Here is a 23,184-nt window from a genome sequence, read left to right as displayed (position 1 = left end):
GACAAAGTGTGAGCTTGAAATCATTCAGTGTTTCATCATCTGTTCAGAGCTGAAGAAGGTTCAGAATGTAGAAGTTTAGAAAATGGAAACTCCAAACAGCTGACAGAGTTCATACGCCTTTGTCAGGGTCAAATTCAAGCAAGACCATGTGAAAATTAAAACACATCATCCTAGGTGAACTTAAACACCTTTGTTCCCCTTTTGTTAAGACATAGAAAAGTACACCACACAAAAATACTGCAAAAGGAAACGGTCGCCTTATATACATAGTGTATAAACTCAAAATGCACATTTCACTTCAAATTAAGATTAAGGCTTTGAACAGATCACATAGTTCAGTTCAACATATAAGACTTTAAGAATGCACAAGCATCTACTTAAAATCTATTTAATTTATCATCCATGATATTATTTTGTACAATTCCAATGTATTTTGTTCATCTCCCTTAAATAAACAGGCAGTCTTAAAGTATGAAATATTCATATACAAACACATATAAATGTGTGTACTGTCTCAGTGGCTGATAGTACCCCACAGGCCTCAGTGTGAGCTTGAAGACATTTATAATGTTTAAGTAGTTTAATGTGCAGGTGCTGACGATAAACACATTTTGAATGAAAGCCGGGGAACTTTGGTAGCACAGAAACAAGTGGCTATTCTTTGTGACTATATGGATCACTCACAATACCATTATTTCACACAAAGGCACCAAATTAATACTCAAAAAAGCTGCAGCAATACACACAAATATAAACAGTACTTGGTGACAACTTTGCTTTTAGCCTTTAACCCTTCTTGACTACTTTTGATGTGGCCTATATATTTTACCTTTAAAAACAGTTTATCTTGCCAATCTGTTATTTTCTCATTTTGACCAACTGTATCAGCACAATTTATCTAAATTCAGACAAAATTTAAAATACAAGTAGAAAGTGATATTTTGACTGTAAAAACCACACACATGTTTAACGAATCATCTTCATAACTTGAAATGCAAATAGAGATTGTACACTTTTAAAAATACGCACACGTTTTGCAAACAACAAAGTTATATGGTACTATTTACCAAAAAATGCAGCCAAGGCTCAGACGTTTTTCATATAATCATTTCAAACTATTTACAGAACAATCAGGTGTCAAACAATAGTTTGTGTCACTCTAACACATATGAGAACAGCACAGGGATAAACCTGCAGGTCTGACAGCAGGTGTGTCACTCAGCGTTTACACTGCAATCTGCCTTTGTTGGCTTTAAGGCAGCAACTGTGACGATCACTAGTAGAACTGACACACAAAACAAAACAACAGCTACACACTAAATACACAAGACAACAAACTAACTTGAGACCAAACACGGTAAACGTCACAAATCTCTCACGTATCAAAGCTCTCTCTCTCTTTCGCTCACTCGCTCTCTCTTGCCGGTCACTCCTAAAACTTCCCCCTTTTGCTAAACAACCAAATGTCATGTTTCCATATCATTTTTGATTGGTCGACATGGTACATTTTCCCACCTATAGGGCTTTGGAGCGTGATGTCACGGGAGATGGGCCACGCCCCCTTCCGCCATGACAGTAGGCCAGCCAAAGGATACCATTTCAGCTATGGATCGTACGTGTTGTGTTGTCGGTTGCAACGTTAGATCACACGATCGTGAAGGCAAGAAGCTGGATAACGGGCTCTCTTTTCATCGTTTTCCATCCTGGAGGCAACGTGAGGGATCCCATGTATCCGATATTACTAAACAAAGACGTCAGGCTTGGATTGCAGCGGTGAGACGAGCGGATATCGAGTTCTCTGCAATCCCCAGCTTTTTGTTGGTTTGCTCACGGCATTTTCTTTCCGGTGAGTTCTAAATTAATTCATATCACTCTTGAAAGGCTTTTAGTGTTATTTTCAACGTGCTGAGGTCATAGATAATGAGATAAAACATGCTAATGTGTGATGCTGCAGAACCACATCATGTCGACTGAGTAGCTTATGATTTGGCATTATTGCAGGCAAACCAGCATATGAAATGGATGTAACAAATCCAGACTGGGCACCAACACTGCACATGGGGCATGACGACATACCTGTATCAGACTCGGACCGGCACTCAAGGCGTACGCAACGGAAGCGAAAAAGAGCACCCATCGGAGGTAAACAACCCCCCCCCCTCTAAAAACATACTAAATTGCTATCACTGTACACTAATCCGCACATAACTTCCAGATGAATCACACACCTGTCATTGGAATATTGGTGTACATTTACCTTATGTCTAATTTTATCTTACAGGCTTTCGTTATGCAGCTGCAGAGTCTGAAGGTGTGCCCCGTGCAGAAGTGATTGATGAAGATCTGACAGAAGACCAACAGCAAAATCACAATGTCATGGAGGCAGTGGACAGCAGTTGTGTTGGACAAGTGGAGGTTGAGGTAGCAGCTGCAAATGTGGATATACTGAAGAAATGTAAACCTTTTAAAATGATGACAGATTACAAACTCTCAGCTGTGTCTGTAATCAAACCTCTGTAACTTTGCTTCACTTCAGCAGCATCAGCTCATGTTCACATGTTGATTCATGGTTTGCTTCAGTTTTTGATGGACTGCAGAATATTTTGAAGGTTATCTGCTATAAAAAGCCAGAACAGGAAAATCTGCTTCATGTGTTTCTGTTTGATCCTCAGTGACTTTGACACAAAGGCCTCTGCTGTGATGATCACACCTCTGATCAAGTCTCACAGTGTCAGCTTTGTTTTTATACATATGGATATGTGCTGATAAATGATCAGAATTATAATATTTCCCACTGTCTGCTGTGTGCCGTGACCTTTGACCTGCTAAAGACAGTCAGCTGTGGATTATTCATTGTTGTGTCTGATACTTAGAACTGTGAGGAAGAACACTACACAGTTAATCAGGGTCCCCTCTCTCTGAATCAGGGAAGGTGGGCAGACCGCGTGTGGGCCGCGGGCCATACGTTGAGTCTCACTGTTTGAAATGTGAACATTGTTCTGCTGCAGTCAATGGACTAAACCAGAGAAGAAGAAAACAGACTTTACCATGAAGATCCTCAGTGTGGATCAGTATAATATCAGCCTGATGTCTGCAGTTTAGTGTCAGCACAACTTTCACATCATATTCATCTCAGCACAACTAAAACATGCTGACTGACCCCAGAGTTTCAAGTCCACATCCTGGACTCTCCAGGAAACCACACAGATGCTTCACTCCTGAATCCTGCAGCTTGTTGTTCAGGCTCAGGTCCAGCTGTCTCAGATGGGAGGGGTTGGACTTCAGCGCTGCTGCCAGATAATCACAGCTGATCTCTGACAAACCACAGTCCCACAATCTGTATAAAGAATGAAAGATGTAAGTTTATTAGACAAAGTGTGAGCTTGAAATCATTCAGTGTTTCATCATCTGTTCAGAGCTGAAGAAGGTTCAGAATGTAGAAGTTTAGAAAATGGAAACTCCAAACAGCTGACAGAGTTCATACGCCTTTGTCAGGGTCAAATTCAAGCAAGACCATGTGAAAATTAAAACACATCATCCTAGGTGAACTTAAACACCTTTGTTCCCCTTTTGTTAAGACATAGAAAAGTACACCACACAAAAATACTGCAAAAGGAAACGGTCGCCTTATATACATAGTGTATAAACTCAAAATGCACATTTCACTTCAAATTAAGATTAAGGCTTTGAACAGATCACATAGTTCAGTTCAACATATAAGACTTTAAGAATGCACAAGCATCTACTTAAAATCTATTTAATTTATCATCCATGATATTATTTTGTACAATTCCAATGTATTTTGTTCATCTCCCTTAAATAAACAGGCAGCCTTAAAGTATGAAATATTCATATACAAACACATATAAATGTGTGTACTGTCTCAGTGGCTGATAGTACCCCACAGGCCTCAGTGTGAGCTTGAAGACATTTATAATGTTTAAGTAGTTTAATGTGCAGGTGCTGACGATAAACACATTTTGAATGAAAGCCGGGGAACTTTGGTAGCACAGAAACAAGTGGCTATTCTTTGTGACTATATGGATCACTCACAATACCATTATTTCACACAAAGGCACCAAATTAATACTCAAAAAAGCTGCAGCAATACACACAAATATAAACAGTACTTGGTGACAACTTTGCTTTTAGCCTTTAACCCTTCTTGACTACTTTTGATGTGGCCTCTATATTTTACCTTTAAAAACAGTTTATCTTGCCAATCTGTTATTTTCTCATTTTGACCAACTGTATCAGCACAATTTATCTAAATTCAGACAAAATTTAAAATACAAGTAGAAAGTGATATTTTGACTGTAAAAACCACACACACGTTTAACGAATCATCTTCATAACTTGAAATGCAAATAGAGATTGTACACTTTTAAAAATACGCACACGTTTTGCAAACAACAAAGTTATATGGTACTATTTACCAAAAAATGCAGCCAAGGCTCAGACGTTTTTCATATAATCATTTCAAACTATTTACAGAACAATCAGGTGTCAAACAATAGTTTGTGTCACTCTAACACATATGAGAACAGCACAGGGATAAACCTGCAGGTCTGACAGCAGGTGTGTCACTCAGCGTTTACACTGCAATCTGCCTTTGTTGGCTTTAAGGCAGCAACTGTGACGATCACTAGTAGAACTGACACACAAAACAAAACAACAGCTACACACTAAATACACAAGACAACAAACTAACTTGAGACCAAACACGGTAAACGTCACAAATCTCTCACGTATCAAAACTCTCTCTCTCTTTCGCTCACTCGCTCTCTCTTGCCGGTCACTCCTAAAACTTCCCCCTTTTCCTAAACAACCAAATGTCATGTTTCCATATCATTTTTGATTGGTCGACATGGTACATTTTCCCACCTATAGGGCTTTGGAGCGTGATGTCACGGGAGATGGGCCACGCCCCCTTCCGCCATGACAGTAGGCCAGCCAAAGGATACCATTTCAGCTATGGATCGTACGTGTTGTGTTGTCGGTTGCAACGTTAGATCACACGATCGTGAAGGCAAGAAGCTGGATAACGGGCTCTCTTTTCATCGTTTTCCATCCTGGAGGCAACGTGAGGGATCCCATGTATCCGATATTACTAAACAAAGACGTCAGGCTTGGATTGCAGCGGTGAGACGAGCGGATATCGAGTTCTCTGCAATCCCCAGCTTTTTGTTGGTTTACTCACAGCATTTTCTTTCCGGTGAGTTCTAAATTAATTCATATCACTCTTGAAAGGCTTTTATTGTTATTTTCAATGTGCTGAGGTCATAGATAATGAGATAAAACATGCTAATGTGTGATGCTGCAGAACCACATCATGTCGACTGAGTAGCTTATGATTTGGCATTATTGCAGGCAAACCAGCATATGAAATGGATGTAACAAATCCAGACTGGGCACCAACACTGCACATGGGGCATGACGACATACCTGTATCAGACTCGGACCGGCACTCAAGGCGTACGCAACGGAAGCGAAAAAGAGCACCCATCGGAGGTAAACAACCCCCCCCCTCTAAAAACATACTAAATTGCTATCACTGTACACTAATCCGCACATAACTTCCAGATGAATCACACACCTGTCATTGGAATATTGGTGTACATTTACCTTATGTCTAATTTTATCTTACAGGCTTTCGTTATGCAGCTGCAGAGTCTGAAGGTGTGCCCCGTGCAGAAGTGATTGATGAAGATCTGACAGAAGACCAACAGCAAAATCACAATGTCATGGAGGCAGTGGACAGCAGTTGTGTTGGACAAGTGGAGGTTGAGGTACCAGCTGCAAATGTGGATATACTGAAGAAATGTAAACCTTTTAAAATGATGACAGATTACAAACTCTCAGCTGTGTCTGTAATCAAACCTCTGTAACTTTGCTTCCCTTCAGCAGCATCAGCTCATGTTCACATGTTGATTCATGGTTTGCTTCAGTTTTTGATGGACTGCAGAATATTTTGAAGGTTATCTGCTATAAAAAGCCAGAACAGGAAAATCTGCTTCATGTGTTTCTGTTTGATCCTCAGTGACTTTGACACAAAGGCCTCTGCTGTGATGATCACACCTCTGATCAAGTCTCACAGTGTCAGCTTTGTTTTTATACATATGGATATGTGCTGATAAATGATCAGAGTTATAATATTTCCCACTGCCTGCTGTGTGCCGTGACCTTTGACCTGCTAAAGACAGTCAGCTGTGGATTATTCATTGTTGTGTCTGATACTTAGAACTGTGAGGAAGAACACTACACAGTTAATCAGGGTCCCCTCTCTCTGAATCAGGAAAGGTGGGCAGGCCGCGTGTGGGCCGCGGGCCATACGTTGAGTCTCACTGTTTGAAATGTGAACATTGTTCTGCTGCAGTCAATGGACTAAACCAGAGAAGAAGAAAACAGACTTTACCATGAAGATCCTCAGTGTGGATCAGTATAATATCAGCCTGATGTCTGCAGTTTAGTGTCAGCACAACTTTCACATCATATTCATCTCAGCACAACTAAAACATGCTGACTGACCCCAGAGTTTCAAGTCCACATCCTGGACTCTCCAGGAAACCACACAGATGCTTCACTCCTGAATCCTGCAGCTTGTTGTTGGAGCTCAGGTCCAGCTCTCTCAGATGGGAGGGGTTGGACTTCAGTGCTGCTGCCAGATAATCACAGCTGATCTCTGACAAACCACAGTCCCACAATCTGTATAAAGAATGAAAGATGTAAGTTTATTAGACAAAGTGTGAGCTTGAAATCATTCAGTGTTTCATCATCTGTTCAGAGCTGAAGAAGGTTCAGAATGTAGAAGTTTAGAAAATGGAAACTCCTAACAGCTGACAGAGTTCATACGCCTTTGTCAGGGTCAAATTCAAGCAAGACCATGTGAAAATTAAAACACATCATCCTAGGTGAACTTAAACACCTTTGTTCCCCTTTTGTTAAGACATAGAAAAGTACACCACACAAAAATACTGCAAAAGGAAACGGTCGCCTTATATACATAGTGTATAAACTCAAAATGCACATTTCACTTCAAATTAAGATTAAGGCTTTGAACAGATCACATAGTTCAGTTCAACATATAAGACTTTAAGAATGCACAAGCATCTACTTAAAATCTATTTAATTTATCATCCATGATATTATTTTGTACAATTCCAATGTATTTTGTTCATCTCCCTTAAATAAACAGGCAGTCTTAAAGTATGAAATATTCATATACAAACACATATAAATGTGTGTACTGTCTCAGTGGCTGATAGTACCCCACAGGCCTCAGTGTGAGCTTGAAGACATTTATAATGTTTAAGTAGTTTAATGTGCAGGTGCTGACGATAAACACATTTTGAATGAAAGCCGGGGAACTTTGGTAGCACAGAAACAAGTGGCTATTCTTTGTGACTATATGGATCACTCACAATACCATTATTTCACACAAAGGCACCAAATTAATACTCAAAAAAGCTGCAGCAATACACACAAATATAAACAGTACTTGGTGACAACTTTGCTTTTAGCCTTTAACCCTTCTTGACTACTTTTGATGTGGCCTCTATATTTTACCTTTAAAAACAGTTTATCTTGCCAATCTGTTATTTTCTCATTTTGACCAACTGTATCAGCACAATTTATCTAAATTCAGACAAAATTTAAAATACAAGTAGAAAGTGATATTTTGACTGTAAAAACCACACACATGTTTAACGAATCATCTTCATAACTTGAAATGCAAATAGAGATTGTACATTTTTAAAAATACGCACACGTTTTGCAAACAACAAAGTTATATGGTACTATTTACCAAAAAATGCAGCCAAGGCTCAGACGTTTTTCATATAATCATTTCAAACTATTTACAGAACAATCAGGTGTCAAACAATAGTTTGTGTCACTCTAACACATATGAGAACAGCACAGGGATAAACCTGCAGGTCTGACAGCAGGTGTGTCACTCAGCGTTTACACTGCAATCTGCCTTTGTTGGCTTTAAGGCAGCAACTGTGACGATCACTAGTAGAACTGACACACAAAACAAAACAACAGCTACACACTAAATACACAAGACAACAAACTAACTTGAGACCAAACACGGTAAACGTCACAAATCTCTCACGTATCAAAACTCTCTCTCTCTTTCGCTCACTCGCTCTCTCTTGCCGGTCACTCCTAAAACTTCCCCCTTTTGCTAAACAACCAAATGTCATGTTTCCATATCATTTTTGATTGGTCGACATGGTACATTTTCCCACCTATAGGGCTTTGGAGCGTGATGTCACGGGAGATGGGCCACGCCCCCTTCCGCCATGACAGGAGGCCAGCCAAAGGATACCATTTCAGCTATGGATCGTACGTGTTGTGTTGTCGGTTGCAACGTTAGATCACACGATCGTGAAGGCAAGAAGCTGGATAACGGGCTCTCTTTTCATCGTTTTCCATCCTGGAGGCAACGTGAGGGATCCCATGTATCCGATATTACTAAACAAAGACGTCAGGCTTGGATTGCAGCGGTGAGACGAGCGGATATCGAGTTCTCTGCAATCCCCAGCTTTTTGTTGGTTTGCTCACGGCATTTTCTTTCCGGTGAGTTCTAAATTAATTCATATCACTCTTGAAAGGCTTTTAGTGTTATTTTCAACGTGCTGAGGTCATAGATAATGAGATAAAACATGCTAATGTGTGATGCTGCAGAACCACATCATGTCGACTGAGTAGCTTATGATTTGGCATTATTGCAGGCAAACCAGCATATGAAATGGATGTAACAAATCCAGACTGGGCACCAACACTGCACATGGGGCATGACGACATACCTGTATCAGACTCGGACCGGCACTCAAGGCGTACGCAACGGAAGCGAAAAAGAGCACCCATCGGAGGTAAACAACCCCCCCCCTCTAAAAACATACTAAATTGCTATCACTGTACACTAATCCGCACATAACTTCCAGATGAATCACACACCTGTCATTGGAATATTGGTGTACATTTACCTTATGTCTAATTTTATCTTACAGGCTTTCGTTATGCAGCTGCAGAGTCTGAAGGTGTGCCCCGTGCAGAAGTGATTGATGAAGATCTGACAGAAGACCAACAGCAAAATCACAATGTCATGGAGGCAGTGGACAGCAGTTGTGTTGGACAAGTGGAGGTTGAGGTACCAGCTGCAAATGTGGATATACTGAAGAAATGTAAACCTTTTAAAATGATGACAGATTACAAACTCTCAGCTGTGTCTGTAATCAAACCTCTGTAACTTTGCTTCACTTCAGCAGCATCAGCTCATGTTCACATGTTGATTCATGGTTTGCTTCAGTTTTTGATGGACTGCAGAATATTTTGAAGGTTATCTGCTATAAAAAGCCAGAACAGGAAAATCTGCTTCATGTGTTTCTGTTTGATCCTCAGTGACTTTGACACAAAGGCCTCTGCTGTGATGATCACACCTCTGATCAAGTCTCACAGTGTCAGCTTTGTTTTTATACATATGGATATGTGCTGATAAATGATCAGAGTTATAATATTTCCCACTGTCTGCTGTGTGCCGTGACCTTTGACCTGCTAAAGACAGTCAGCTGTGGATTATTCATTGTTGTGTCTGATACTTAGAACTGTGAGGAAGAACACTACACAGTTAATCAGGGTCCCCTCTCTCTGAATCAGGAAAGGTGGGCAGGCCGCGTGTGGGCCGCGGGCCATACGTTGAGTCTCACTGTTTGAAATGTGAACATTGTTCTGCTGCAGTCAATGGACTAAACCAGAGAAGAAGAAAACAGACTTTACCATGAAGATCCTCAGTGTGGATCAGTATAATATCAGCCTGATGTCTGCAGTTTAGTGTCAGCACAACTTTCACATCATATTCATCTCAGCACAACTAAAACATGCTGACTGACCCCAGAGTTTCAAGTCCACATCCTGGACTCTCCAGGAAACCACACAGATGCTTCACTCCTGAATCCTGCAGCTTGTTGTTGTAGCTCAGGTCCAGCTGTCTCAGATGGGAGGGGTTGGACTTCAGTGCTGCTGCCAGATAATCACAGCTGATCTCTGACAAACCACAGTCCCTCAATCTGTATAAAGAATGAAAGATGTAAGTTTATTAGACAAAGTGTGAGCTTGAAATCATTCAGTGTTTCATCATCTGTTCAGAGCTGAAGAAGGTTCAGAATGTAGAAGTTTAGAAAATGGAAACTCCAAACAGCTGACAGAGTTCATACGCCTTTGTCAGGGTCAAATTCAAGCAAGACCATGTGAAAATTAAAACACATCATCCTAGGTGAACTTAAACACCTTTGTTCCCCTTTTGTTAAGACATAGAAAAGTACACCACACAAAAATACTGCAAAAGGAAACGGTCGCCTTATATACATAGTGTATAAACTCAAAATGCACATTTCACTTCAAATTAAGATTAAGGCTTTGAACAGATCACATAGTTCAGTTCAACATATAAGACTTTAAGAATGCACAAGCATCTACTTAAAATCTATTTAATTTATCATCCATGATATTATTTTGTACAATTCCAATGTATTTTGTTCATCTCCCTTAAATAAACAGGCAGTCTTAAAGTATGAAATATTCATATACAAACACATATAAATGTGTGTACTGTCTCAGTGGCTGATAGTACCCCACAGGCCTCAGTGTGAGCTTGAAGACATTTATAATGTTTAAGTAGTTTAATGTGCAGGTGCTGACGATAAACACATTTTGAATGAAAGCCGGGGAACTTTGGTAGCACAGAAACAAGTGGCTATTCTTTGTGACTATATGGATCACTCACAATACCATTATTTCACACAAAGGCACCAAATTAATACTCAAAAAAGCTGCAGCAATACACACAAATATAAACAGTACTTGGTGACAACTTTGCTTTTAGCCTTTAACCCTTCTTGACTACTTTTGATGTGGCCTCTATATTTTACCTTTAAAAACAGTTTATCTTGCCAATCTGTTATTTTCTCATTTTGACCAACTGTATCAGCACAATTTATCTAAATTCAGACAAAATTTAAAATACAAGTAGAAAGTGATATTTTGACTGTAAAAACCACACACACGTTTAACGAATCATCTTCATAACTTGAAATGCAAATAGAGATTGTACACTTTTAAAAATACGCACACGTTTTGCAAACAACAAAGTTATATGGTACTATTTACCAAAAAATGCAGCCAAGGCTCAGACGTTTTTCATATAATCATTTCAAACTATTTACAGAACAATCAGGTGTCAAACAATAGTTTGTGTCACTCTAACACATATGAGAACAGCACAGGGATAAACCTGCAGGTCTGACAGCAGGTGTGTCACTCAGCGTTTACACTGCAATCTGCCTTTGTTGGCTTTAAGGCAGCAACTGTGACGATCACTAGTAGAACTGACACACAAAACAAAACAACAGCTACACACTAAATACACAAGACAACAAACTAACTTGAGACCAAACACGGTAAACGTCACAAATCTCTCACGTATCAAAACTCTCTCTCTCTTTCGCTCACTCGCTCTCTCTTGCCGGTCACTCCTAAAACTTCCCCCTTTTGCTAAACAACCAAATGTCATGTTTCCATATCATTTTTGATTGGTCGACATGGTACATTTTCCCACCTATAGGGCTTTGGAGCGTGATGTCACGGGAGATGGGCCACGCCCCCTTCCGCCATGACAGTAGGCCAGCCAAAGGATACCATTTCAGCTATGGATCGTACGTGTTGTGTTGTCGGTTGCAACGTTAGATCACACGATCGTGAAGGCAAGAAGCTGGATAACGGGCTCTCTTTTCATCGTTTTCCATCCTGGAGGCAACGTGAGGGATCCCATGTATCCGATATTACTAAACAAAGACGTCAGGCTTGGATTGCAGCGGTGAGACGAGCGGATATCGAGTTCTCTGCAATCCCCAGCTTTTTGTTGGTTTGCTCACGGCATTTTCTTTCCGGTGAGTTCTAAATTAATTCATATCACTCTTGAAAGGCTTTTAGTGTTATTTTCAACGTGCTGCGGTCATAGATAATGAGATAAAACATGCTAATGTGTGATGCTGCAGAACCACATCATGTCGACTGAGTAGCTTATGATTTGGCATTATTGCAGGCAAACCAGCATATGAAATGGATGTAACAAATCCAGACTGGGCACCAACACTGCACATGGGGCATGACGACATACCTGTATCAGACTCGGACCGGCACTCAAGGCGTACGCAACGGAAGCGAAAAAGAGCACCCATCGGAGGTAAACAACCCCCCCCCCTCTAAAAACATACTAAATTGCTATCACTGTACACTAATCCGCACATAACTTCCAGATGAATCACACACCTGTCATTGGAATATTGGTGTACATTTACCTTATGTCTAATTTTATCTTACAGGCTTTCGTTATGCAGCTGCAGAGTCTGAAGGTGTGCCCCGTGCAGAAGTGATTGATGAAGATCTGACAGAAGACCAACAGCAAAATCACAATGTCATGGAGGCAGTGGACAGCAGTTGTGTTGGACAAGTGGAGGTTGAGGTACCAGCTGCAAATGTGGATATACTGAAGAAATGTAAACCTTTTAAAATGATGACAGATTACAAACTCTCAGCTGTGTCTGTAATCAAACCTCTGTAACTTTGCTTCACTTCAGCAGCATCAGCTCATGTTCACATGTTGATTCATGGTTTGCTTCAGTTTTTGATGGACTGCAGAATATTTTGAAGGTTATCTGCTATAAAAAGCCAGAACAGGAAAATCTGCTTCATGTGTTTCTGTTTGATCCTCAGTGACTTTGACACAAAGGCCTCTGCTGTGATGATCACACCTCTGATCAAGTCTCACAGTGTCAGCTTTGTTTTTATACATATGGATATGTGCTGATAAATGATCAGAATTATAATATTTCCCACTGTCTGCTGTGTGCCGTGACCTTTGACCTGCTAAAGACAGTCAGCTGTGGATTATTCATTGTTGTGTCTGATACTTAGAACTGTGAGGAAGAACACTACACAGTTAATCAGGGTCCCCTCTCTCTGAATCAGGAAAGGTGGGCAGGCCGCGTGTGGGCCACGGGCCATACGTTGAGTCTCACTGTTTGAAATGTGAACATTGTTCTGCTGCAGTCAATGGACTAAACCAGAGAAGAAGAAAACAGACTTTACCATGAAGATCCTCAGTGTGGATCAGTATAATATCAGCCTGATGTCTGCAGTTTAGTGTCAGCACAACTTTCACATCATATTCATCTCAGCACAACTAAAACATGCTGACTGACCCCAGAGTTTCAAGTCCACATCCTGGACTCTCCAGGAAACCACACAGATGCTTCACTCCTGAATCCTGCAGGTTGTTGTTGTAGCTCAGCTCCAGCTGTCTCAGATGGGAGGGGTTGGACTTCAGTGCTGCTGCCAGATAATCACAGCTGATCTTTGACAAACCACAGTCCCACAATCTGTATAAAGAATGAAAGATGTAAGTTTATTAGACAAAGTGCTTGAAATCATTCAGTGTTTCATCATCTGTTCAGAGCTGAAGAAGGTTCAGAATGTAGAAGTTTAGAAAATGGAAACTCCAAACAGCTGAAGCCAACAGGAAGCAGCTTCAAACAAACACAACAAGAGAAAAAACTCTGAATGTTTCACATTAAAGTCGTACATTTATCATAAAAACAGGACAAAGACTTGAAAAAGTCGTGTTTTTCCTTCCAGGAACCACAAGGCTTCACTTTTAAAGGTGAAGTGTGAAAGAAATGGACATATTTGAAGTCCAACACCTTTTTCCAGTCACATTATTAAAGCAGACAAACTACAAGCTCATTTTCATTCCAACAAGTCATCTTCTGACCTGGACTAACAACACTGGTCTCTATGTGCAGCTGGCTGTGAGACCAGTGCTCAGGGAGCGTCTACAAAGTGCAACACTGAAAGAACATCGCACACTAGCTTTGTCCCAAAACGTCGGCTGCATCCTTCGGAGGACCCGGTATTCGCGGTCTACGTGGGCCGGGTCCTTCAAAGACCGAAAAGGCTGGAAGTGCGAGGCTGTGAAATGGGACGGTCTAGCCTTCAGATTTGCGTCACCGCTGTCTTTGTGGAGTTTAATAAACTCGGCCGTCTGCTCCTTGCTATCTAAAATATAACAGGACACTGGCGTAAACTCTCGACCGTCTCACACTTCTGTTTAATCAGTTTCCTGTTTAACGTTTATTCAGCTGTGTGAAAATCCCGGAGGAACTTTGATCTCAGCCAAACCGATTTACTCCGGAACAAATAAAACACAGAAAAAAGGCAAACAATTACATTTTTAAGTTATCCGAGTGACTTATATATCGTGTTTCACCTGAGTAGCGAAAGAGCGGGGTCTGAAAACGATGAAGCCGGGCGTCCGCTGCTCTCGCCGGCTGGAGTGACCATTGAACCCCCCGGCTTGCTAGCGAGCGGGTGGGGAACAGACGTCTCCGAAAACGTCGGCACACTTTTGCAAATATGCGATGTCTTGATAAACCGAGCAGATATTTGAAGTTTACACAGCTACTTTCTCGCCTGAAAATATGTTAAAAGTTTACTTTGTGACCCAGAAAGATTAATAAGAGTAATTTGAAAACTTAGTAGCTGCCGCCATTGTTGGCAGCTGAAATTTGGCTGGGCCGCGCTATGAATTCTGGGATATGGTGGGCCACGAAGGACACACCCGACGAATCCTTCAAATTCGGGGAAATGAAGGACGCATTTGTCGGGCACATTTGAAGGAGTCGACAAATACGGACAGCCTTCATCGCCTGGCTGTGACGTAATCGGCCTTCAAATGCAGCCTCTGGAGGATGCAGCCGACGTTTTGGGACACAGCTACTAATTTGCTTCCATCATCCAACCTGAAGAGGAAACAGAGACGCCTCCCCTTCAAAGTAAAAGCTGCTCCTTTTGGACACAGTATCAAAGAAAGTCTACAGTATAACATAGAAAAGACAGAACAAAGTTTTGGTTGTTTTTAAATTGTGCAGAAATGAAACTACACTAAGCTCAATTATGTGACAGACATTTCATCCCATGTCAGTTTGGCCTCATCCTGGGCCGGATTATCCAGCACACACTCTGACCACAGGTCCATGTTGAGCAGGATGAGCTGCTGGCTAATCTGGAGGCTGTAGCAGCAGCTCACAGTCACAGTGGGTTTCCACTCATGAAAAAGCTCTGGCTGCTTCATTTCTCATCTCATATCAGAGACTTTAATGCTTCACTGAAGCTGTACTGTGATGCTTCCATATTCCAGTGAGGCCTCCATAATGATTTCAGCTGTTCTGTACACACACTGTGTGCCCTGTATGGCTCAAAGTCTCTGCAGCCTGTTTTTATCTGCTATCATCAGATCTTCATCATCCTCATTCACATCCCTCACACACTCTACAGCCTCATCAGCACTGACTTCATCTTCACTGACTGATGGAGCACAACATGAACCTGTGGAGGCTGAAACACTGTCCTGTCAAACATCTCCCCGTCACCACTCCACTTCTGTCAGCCTTTAAATGAACCCTGCTCAAGTCTGTCACTTCTGTTTGGAGCTAAAAGAGGTTAAAGATTACGCCACTACATTCTTGTCTAGAAAATATTAAAGTGTATTTGGTGACACACAAAAAAGGGTAAAAGTATAGTTTGGGTCCACACATGTCCAAACCCTGGTGTGTAGGCCTACTTAGTATTGAGAAAAGCCCACTAAAAGAACGCCCACCAGACCAAAGCAATGGTGTTGACTTGATCAGCATTAACCCCGCCCCCTGACTTTGATGGGTGAAGCTGACAAATAAAATGTATTTATGAACAGCGATGCAGGGCCAGGAGTAGCAACGTGAATTAAATAAATACATCATTAAATAATTCATTAAATGTGTCAGTAAAATAATTAAAATAGAAAACAAACCAACAAAATATGTAATTAACTAATTTGAATTGTACATAAATACTTAATGAATTATTTTAAATGAAATTAACCGATAATTCATTGTGATTTTGTTTTGTGTTTTGATGAGCTAATAATCAGCTCTCTTTTTCTCATTGTTGTTCTAAGCCGCTTATCCAAAGGTAAGGCACTACCTGTTGAATTATTTCCAAAGTGTGCCAAATTGGACATTACAAATTAAAGTCTACTCACTGAAATTACTGGTGCTTTGATTTTGATGAGAATCTCATGACAGTACTGAGGATTTAATGCAGTTGGACTGCTAAAAATGATTGAATGCGGTTGGACCGCTAAAGGATTTAATACGGTTGGACCGTGGAAAGCAGTTGGACTGCTGAGTGATTTTAGTATATTAGGGAATTTGGTTATTGTTTGGGGTGGAGCCCGTATTGGTTATAAGGTTGGACCTGCTTCAGTCTTACACTTTTTTGGCTGTTTTACTGTTGTTCCAAAGTATTATAAATTATTCAAGAACGTCAGTTGGACTGATAGGAAGCGCAGTGCTCAGAGGTAACGCTTGCCAATGCCAAGGACGCTTAGGCATTGTCCTCGAAGAGGGATAGTCAGTTGGTCACTGTGGAGCTTGGGGCACTCCAGAATAACTAGGAGTTAGAGTCTCCTTACCGTTTGGAACGGTAGTCTGCGCTTTTTTGGCCAGCAGAAGTTGGACTTCGGGCGTGTAACTTTAACTTAAAACTTCGGGGTAAGCCTTGGCTGTGAAATGCCAAAAATAGAGCTTCAGGCAAAGTTTGGGTTGGTTGACGCTTTTAAATTGAGTTAGGGATTTTAGAGATGAGGCCAGAAACTGTTGGACAGATACTGGTTAATTGATCACAAAAAAGTTGGACTTTATCGGTTGGACCGTTAACTCAAATTTGTCGAAATTGTTTAGGCGCTAAAGCTGACAGATGTGACAGTGGTTGTAAATATAAGACGTCTTTGTAATATAAAATAAGAGATCTCTGTGTGAAAGGAGTCTGAGGCAGTGCTGGAGCTATTTTTAGACTGTGTGTGTGTGAGTGTGAAAATGCAAATTAGTCAGCAGTGAACTGTTTAAACCACAGTTGGTTTTACAAATACTGCTGCAAACATTGTTGAGTGTGTGTTTAAGACGCCATTTATGTTCATTAGAGGGCTATAAATAAAGTTTTGAGTTGCCGTAGTGGATGTATAGTAATTGACTGAGTTTTGATATATAAATATAGTGAGTGCACTGTATATATTTAAGACTAACATATTACTTTTAGGAGTAACCTCTCATCAGCAATAAATGCTGGTGTGTTTTATTTTTTCTATTCTATGTGTGTGCTGTGAGAATTAATAGAGGTTTCAATTGTTTTCTTTGACTTGCTCTTTCTGATTATGAAAGGCATGTCTGAAATACTCTTAGGAAAGCGTGTTGTGAGTATATTCCTCAACTCTTGTCACAGTTTAAGTGTGTGAATGCTGTGAGTAGCAGGCTTTGAGTGATTGGGTGTGATTTGTACAAAATAATAAATAATAATAACACTATGAAAGTTGATAGTAGAGTGAGTGCAGAAGTGGAAGTGTGAGAGAAAAGGCGGTGTGTGTGTGAGACGATCTGACAAACGCAAAGAATTTAGTATATTTAGAAGTGTGTGCGTGAAATAAGGGTGAATTGTTTTAGATCAAGACTTAGTAAAACAAGAGTTTTATTAGCCTGTAAAAAAAACAAAATAGGAGAGATAGAAACAGAAAATATGGTTCTGAGCAGCTGCAAGGTTGACAGGAAATGGTGTGTGTGACAGGAACTTTGCATGCCCATAAAAGGAACTGACTGTGACAAGTGAGCACACAGAGAGAGAAACATACGAGTTAAACTCCAGGCAGATGAAGCAAATGGAGGTTTTAAGAAAAGAAATGAAAAGGATATTAATTGTATGCTTTAGTGTGTCAATACAGGTGGACTTCTTTCAACCTAGAATCTTGAGTACAAAACCATTGATTAACAGAATTGGGAGGAAAACAGGCCAGATTTTGGCTTAAAATTTTACAGCTTGACCTCCCACTTGTCCCGATCCTGAGAAGAAGCTCATAGGACAGTTAATCTCCTGATGAAGACCGACAGAACATCGTGGACTTCAAGAATTAACAGCAGGCAAAAGACAGTGCAACTGAAACTACACTGACGATACCAGCAGCAGCATGGAAGAAAAGCACGTGATGGAAAATGCACGGTGAACTGCAGGCTGGTAAGAACAGTGTGACATAACTGTTTAAAGACACTGAATGGGATATTTTGCCAGGCTGGGATTTAATCTAAAAGGAAAATACTGAAAAGAGCAACGGAGAAGAAACAGAGAAGAAACAGACTGTGTTTGCTGGGGATCACAAGACAACAAAGGACACTAAGAGAAGGGCACAGGGGCCAGTGGGAAGGTGAAGCCCAGACGAGTTCGACTGCGAGAATAGAGGGTACAATTGGGTTGAAATTGAAGCCGGAACTCAGGATGGTTTAGGGATGTCCACGTCACAAACAAAGAGGTAAACAAAAAGAAGGTAAAATAAAGACAGAAAATAACTGACAATTACATTAATGAATAGAAGACACACATACAGATATTACATAGATTTATTTTTAGGATAAAGGGGAGAGCTTATACGTAGAAATGACTTTTTATACATATTGCATTTTGTGCCTTTAAGGGAATTGTGGCTCAATTCGTCTCTTGTGGGTCACGAGCCTTTGGCTAGCGCTATGATTAGCCAATCTACTGTGAGGATGATATGAGTTATTGAAGGATTGCACACGCTTACAGACATATAGAGTCCATAAACACACATGACAGTATTGATTCCAGGCAAAAGGCCTCAAATTAATTTAGCGTTTAACTGAACTTGAGCTGGCCCTGTAACAAGTGACAGAAAAGAGGAACTGAATAGGAGTTTCTTGCTTTAGAGAAGGACCAAAGGAAGGAAAGCATATATTTTGGTTAAGTCTGATAAACTAGAATGAGAAGGTATTGTTACATCAAAGGAGCAAGATGAAATAAAAAGGCTGTACCAAAAACAGGTTATAACATAGGAAATGTGAGTTTTAAAATGAAGTTAGTGTTAACACACAGGAGTTGTTTCAAGGCAGCGTTTAGCTATGATAAAATGTATGCAGGAGTAATTGCTTATATGTTTAAACTTAATTGATTAAAGTGGTTGTTGTTTTTTTGGATCTTTTAGTAGAATAGGCGCTTATAATGATTTTCTTGTGAAAGGAGATTCTAGGTCAGAGTGGAGGCCTTGCAGCAGCGAGACTTCTGTGTACAGGATGTTGATGATTAGATAAGGCAAGCGACAGGAAACGCATGCAGGGACGTGAAAGCAGCGTTTTAAGAGTTTTAAAATGATGAGTAACGTTGAAGAATATATATAAATACAAGTCAATAAGTCAAGAAGATAATTAGGATCAGGCTTTTGATTAAAGAGTCCCAAAGATGATAAGTTAGGGAGGTGCAGGAAAAGGTGTTTGGTTTGCTTTACAGAAGATCTCGGTGACCACAGGGGGGTGAGGATCCTGGAGGCCCGAGGCATGATGGACCACAAGAGAGGGACGCAGAAAAAACCTAATCTTACGCATGGAGTGTTCTCGAGGGGGAGCTGGTGTTTATTACTGGACCACTTAGATGACATGAGGTTGTCTGATTTGCTGAGCCAGAGGACGGCTAGAGAGGGTCAGAGCGGGAGTGGTGACCCCGATGTCCATGATGCCATGGATGGACATGGAAGCAGCTGAGTGGGCTGAGGAGTGACCCAACACAATGTATTGTGACCTCTGGTGTTCCAGAGGTCGAGAGAGGGAGTATTGAGATTGGAGAGATATTTTGCTGCTATTGTTAATAATCATCATCATTACCATTGCATTAATAATATAATCTACAGAATTGATATTGCATTCAGATGTTTAAACAGTGTGTGTCTTTCAGAAAGACTAAGTTGCAGGCTGACAGGAAGTTGCAGGTTTGAAGAGTGTGCCTTTTGCAGAACTGAAACCGAAAGCAGAGTCTAAGTGCAGGTTATTTTGAGGAGCCTTTAAGGACGAGACACACACTTAGTTAAAAAGAATCATTTATAGGTGGAAGTTTAATCATGTTTTGCTCGGGGTTGCAAAAGAGCAGTTTGTCGCAGAACTGCTGCTGATGTGTCAAGATGATAAGCGAGCATCCGGCAGTGACAGGAAGTACCTGCCATGAAGATAGGAGATAATGTTCTTTTAAACTGTGTTAAAAGTCATTGTGGTTTTGATTTGACGTATGCATATATTCTGTTTGTGACGTATGAGGGGGCGTCATTAAATTCAAGCCCTGATGGTATAAAATATCTGTTTATGCTTTGATTAAGTCGGAGATCAGCCCGGTCTGCGAACGGAGCTGGTCTTCCCACGCGTGTATTTCATTAAAATCGTTTGACCAAGTTCTGGACCATGGTTGTTTGTACTCTCCTTCCCCAATATTTGAACCTTAACATTAGTTTACTCAAAATAAATTTAAGACATCAATATTAAAGGTTAAGTTATGATAATGAATACATGCAACTATAACTGATGACATAAGAATTTGGATTTTTTAAGCTAAAGCGAAGGTGCTGACTCACTTGGCATGTTACTCTCAAATCCTCCCTAATAACAATAACATAATTACACTTTAGCCACAAGAGGGCAGCAACATTAATACAAGTCACATGTATATAAAGGTACAGTGATTATATTACAGTGATTTTGACAAAAACAAAACAGAAGTTGATGGCAGTGTGTTTTTCCATAACATACCAACCAAATTAAATAATAAAAACTTTATAACTTACAGAGCTTTTTTAGAGGCTTTGACCACTGGCAGCAGCCTCAGAAGAGCCTCCTCTGAAGCAAAGTATTTCTTCAGGTCAAACACATCCAGATCTTTTTCTGATGACAGTAAGATGAAGACCAGAGCTGACCACTGAGCAGGAGACAGTTTATCTGTGGAGAGACGTCCTGAACTCAGGGACTGTTGGATCTCCTCCACTAGAGAACGATCATTCAGTTCATTCAGACAGTGAAACAGATTGATGCTTTTCTCTGCAGACAGATTCTCACTGAGCTTCTTCTTGATGTACTGAACTGCTTCTTGATTGGTCTTTGAGCTACTTCCTGTTTGTGTCATGAGGCCTTGCAAACGAGTTTGATTAGTCTTCAGACCCAAGAGAAAACGAAGGAACAAGTCCAGGTGTCCATTGGGGCTCTGTAAGGCCTTGTCCACAGCACACTGGTAGAAGTATTTCTTTGAAGATTTTCTTGTTTGAAACACCTTCCAAGTTGTTTCTTGCTCTTCCAGCAGATTGAGTCCAGAGTTGATGAAGGTCAGGTGGACATGAAGAGCAGCCAGAAACTCCTGAACACTGAGATGAACAAAGCAGAACACCTTGTCCTGGTACAGTTGTTTCTCCTCTTTAAAGATCTGTGTGAACACTCCTGAGTACACTGAGGCTGCTCTGATATCGATGCCACACTCTGTCAGGTCTGGTTCATAGAAGATCAGGTTTCCTTTCTGCAGCTGATCAAAAGCCAGTTTTCCCAGTGACTCAATCATCTTCCTGCTCTCTGGACTCCAGTGTGGATCTGTCTCAGCTCCTCCATCATATTTGATCCTCTTCACTTTGGCCTGAACCACCAGGAAGTGGATGTACATCTCAGTCAGGGTCTTGGGCAGCTCTCCTCCCTCTCTGGTTTCCAGCACATCCTCCAGAACTGTAGCAGTGATCCAGCAGAAGACTGGGATGTGACACATGATGTGGAGGCTTCGAGCTTTCTTGATGTGGGAGATGATCCTGCTGGCCTGCTCCTCATCTCTGAATCTCTTCCTGAAGTACTCCTCCTTCTGTGGGTCAGTGAACCCTCTGACCTCTGTCACCATGTCGACACACTGAGGAGGGATCTGATTGGCTGCTGCAGGTCGTGTTGTTATCCAAAGGCGAGCAGAAGGGAGCAGGTTCCCTCTGATGAGGTTTGTCAGCAGCTCATCCAATGAGGTGGACTTTCTTGTTTCAGTCAGGATTTTAGTTTTGTTGAAGTCCAAATTAAGTCGACACTCATCCAGACCATCAAGTATGAACACAACCTGGAAGTCTTCAAGCCTGCAGATTCCTGATTCGTTAGTTTGATTAAAGAAGTGATGAACAAGTCCCACCAAGCTGAACTTTTCCTCTTTCAGCACATTCAGCTCTCTGAAAGTGAATGGAAATATGAACTGGATGTCCTGGTTGGCTTTGTCTTCAGCCCAGTCCAGGCTGTATTTCTGTGTTAAGACTGTTTTCCCAATGCCAGCCACTCCCTTTGTCAGCACTGTTCTGATTGGTTCGTCTCTTCCTGGTGAGGCTTTAAAGATGTCTTCTTGTCTGATTGTTGTTTCTGGTCTGTCTGGTTTCCTGGATGCTGTTTCAATCTGTCTGACCTCATGTTCCTCATTGACCTCTGCAGTCCTTCCCGCTGTGATGTAGAGCTCTGTGTAGATCTGGTTCAGGAGGGTTGGGCTTCCTGCTTTAGCGATGCCCTCAAACACACACTGGAACTTCTTCTTCAGTTGGGCTTTAAGTTCTCGTTTACAGAGTGGAGCAAATATTTCTGAAGGTAAGAAATTCAGAAAAAAATATTATATAATAAATATCATAGCCTTTCAGTACCCTGAAAGGATGAATGTCTATTGGTCCATTTCTTGAGCTATTAGGAAAGATCAATATTCAGTCTTTAGAGAAATTCTCTTACTGCTCTGCAGATGGTCAGCCATCTCATGCTGCTTAAGTCTCCTCAAGAAGTGGAGTGTGATCTTCAGAAATGCTTCTCTGCAGCTCTTTCTTTCATCTTCATCCTCTCCTTCAAACATCTCCTCATCCTCCATCTGGCTCTTTAAAGTTTCTGGGTGATCTGGACTCAGAAGCTTCTGGATCTTCTTCAGCTCGTTCTTCACAAACATGGTGATGTTGTCCTCCAGCCGCTGGAAAAGAAGACTATATGAATTACCCAGTGGTAAATGGACTGGTTCTTATATAGCTCTCTTTGATACTCTGTGCACACAAAGCATTTTATACAACATGCCTCATTCAACCAAGCACATTGTTCTATGCTTAAATACTTTCTTTCACACTCTGATGGATGCATCAGAGGGCAGCTTGGGTTTAGTACGTTACCCAGTACATTTGCCAGCCAGGGTTTGATTCACAAACCTTCTGACTAGTAGCTGACCTGCTCCCCTCCT

The 23,184-nt window shown here is 41.0% G+C and overlaps 2 protein-coding genes across 3 annotated transcripts in view; both read right to left on the bottom strand.

Annotated features, from left to right (window-relative positions):
• Positions 1–23,184, bottom strand: part of LOC146716611 (protein NLRC3-like) — a 200,365-nt gene that overhangs the window by 53,139 nt on the left and 124,042 nt on the right. The window lies entirely within an intron of this gene.
• Positions 3,142–22,918, bottom strand: LOC146716617 (protein NLRC3-like). 2 transcript variants are annotated; one of them, XM_085452560.1, is made up of 3 exons: positions 22,695–22,918; positions 20,762–22,553; positions 3,142–3,337 (listed from the first exon to the last, which is right to left on the bottom strand). In XM_085452560.1, the coding sequence occupies exons 1-3, from the start codon at positions 22,900–22,902 to the stop codon at positions 3,142–3,144; spliced, it is 2,196 nt and encodes a 731-aa protein (XP_085308686.1). In that variant the 5' UTR covers positions 22,903–22,918. The 2 variants fall into 2 exon arrangements, with proteins under 2 accessions (XP_085308686.1, XP_085308685.1); XM_085452559.1 differs by lacking the exon at positions 3,142–3,337 and adding an exon at positions 9,847–10,073.

Source organism: Copadichromis virginalis, linkage group LG3, assembly GCF_057382275.1.
Source record: "Copadichromis virginalis isolate Kocher_CV1m ecotype Utaka linkage group LG3, C_Virginalis_male_GT1.1, whole genome shotgun sequence".
In the NCBI taxonomy this organism is placed as follows: domain Eukaryota; kingdom Metazoa; phylum Chordata; class Actinopteri; order Cichliformes; family Cichlidae; genus Copadichromis; species Copadichromis virginalis.
Note: the sequence above shows the minus strand (reverse complement) of the source record. Positions and strands in the feature narration are given on the sequence as shown.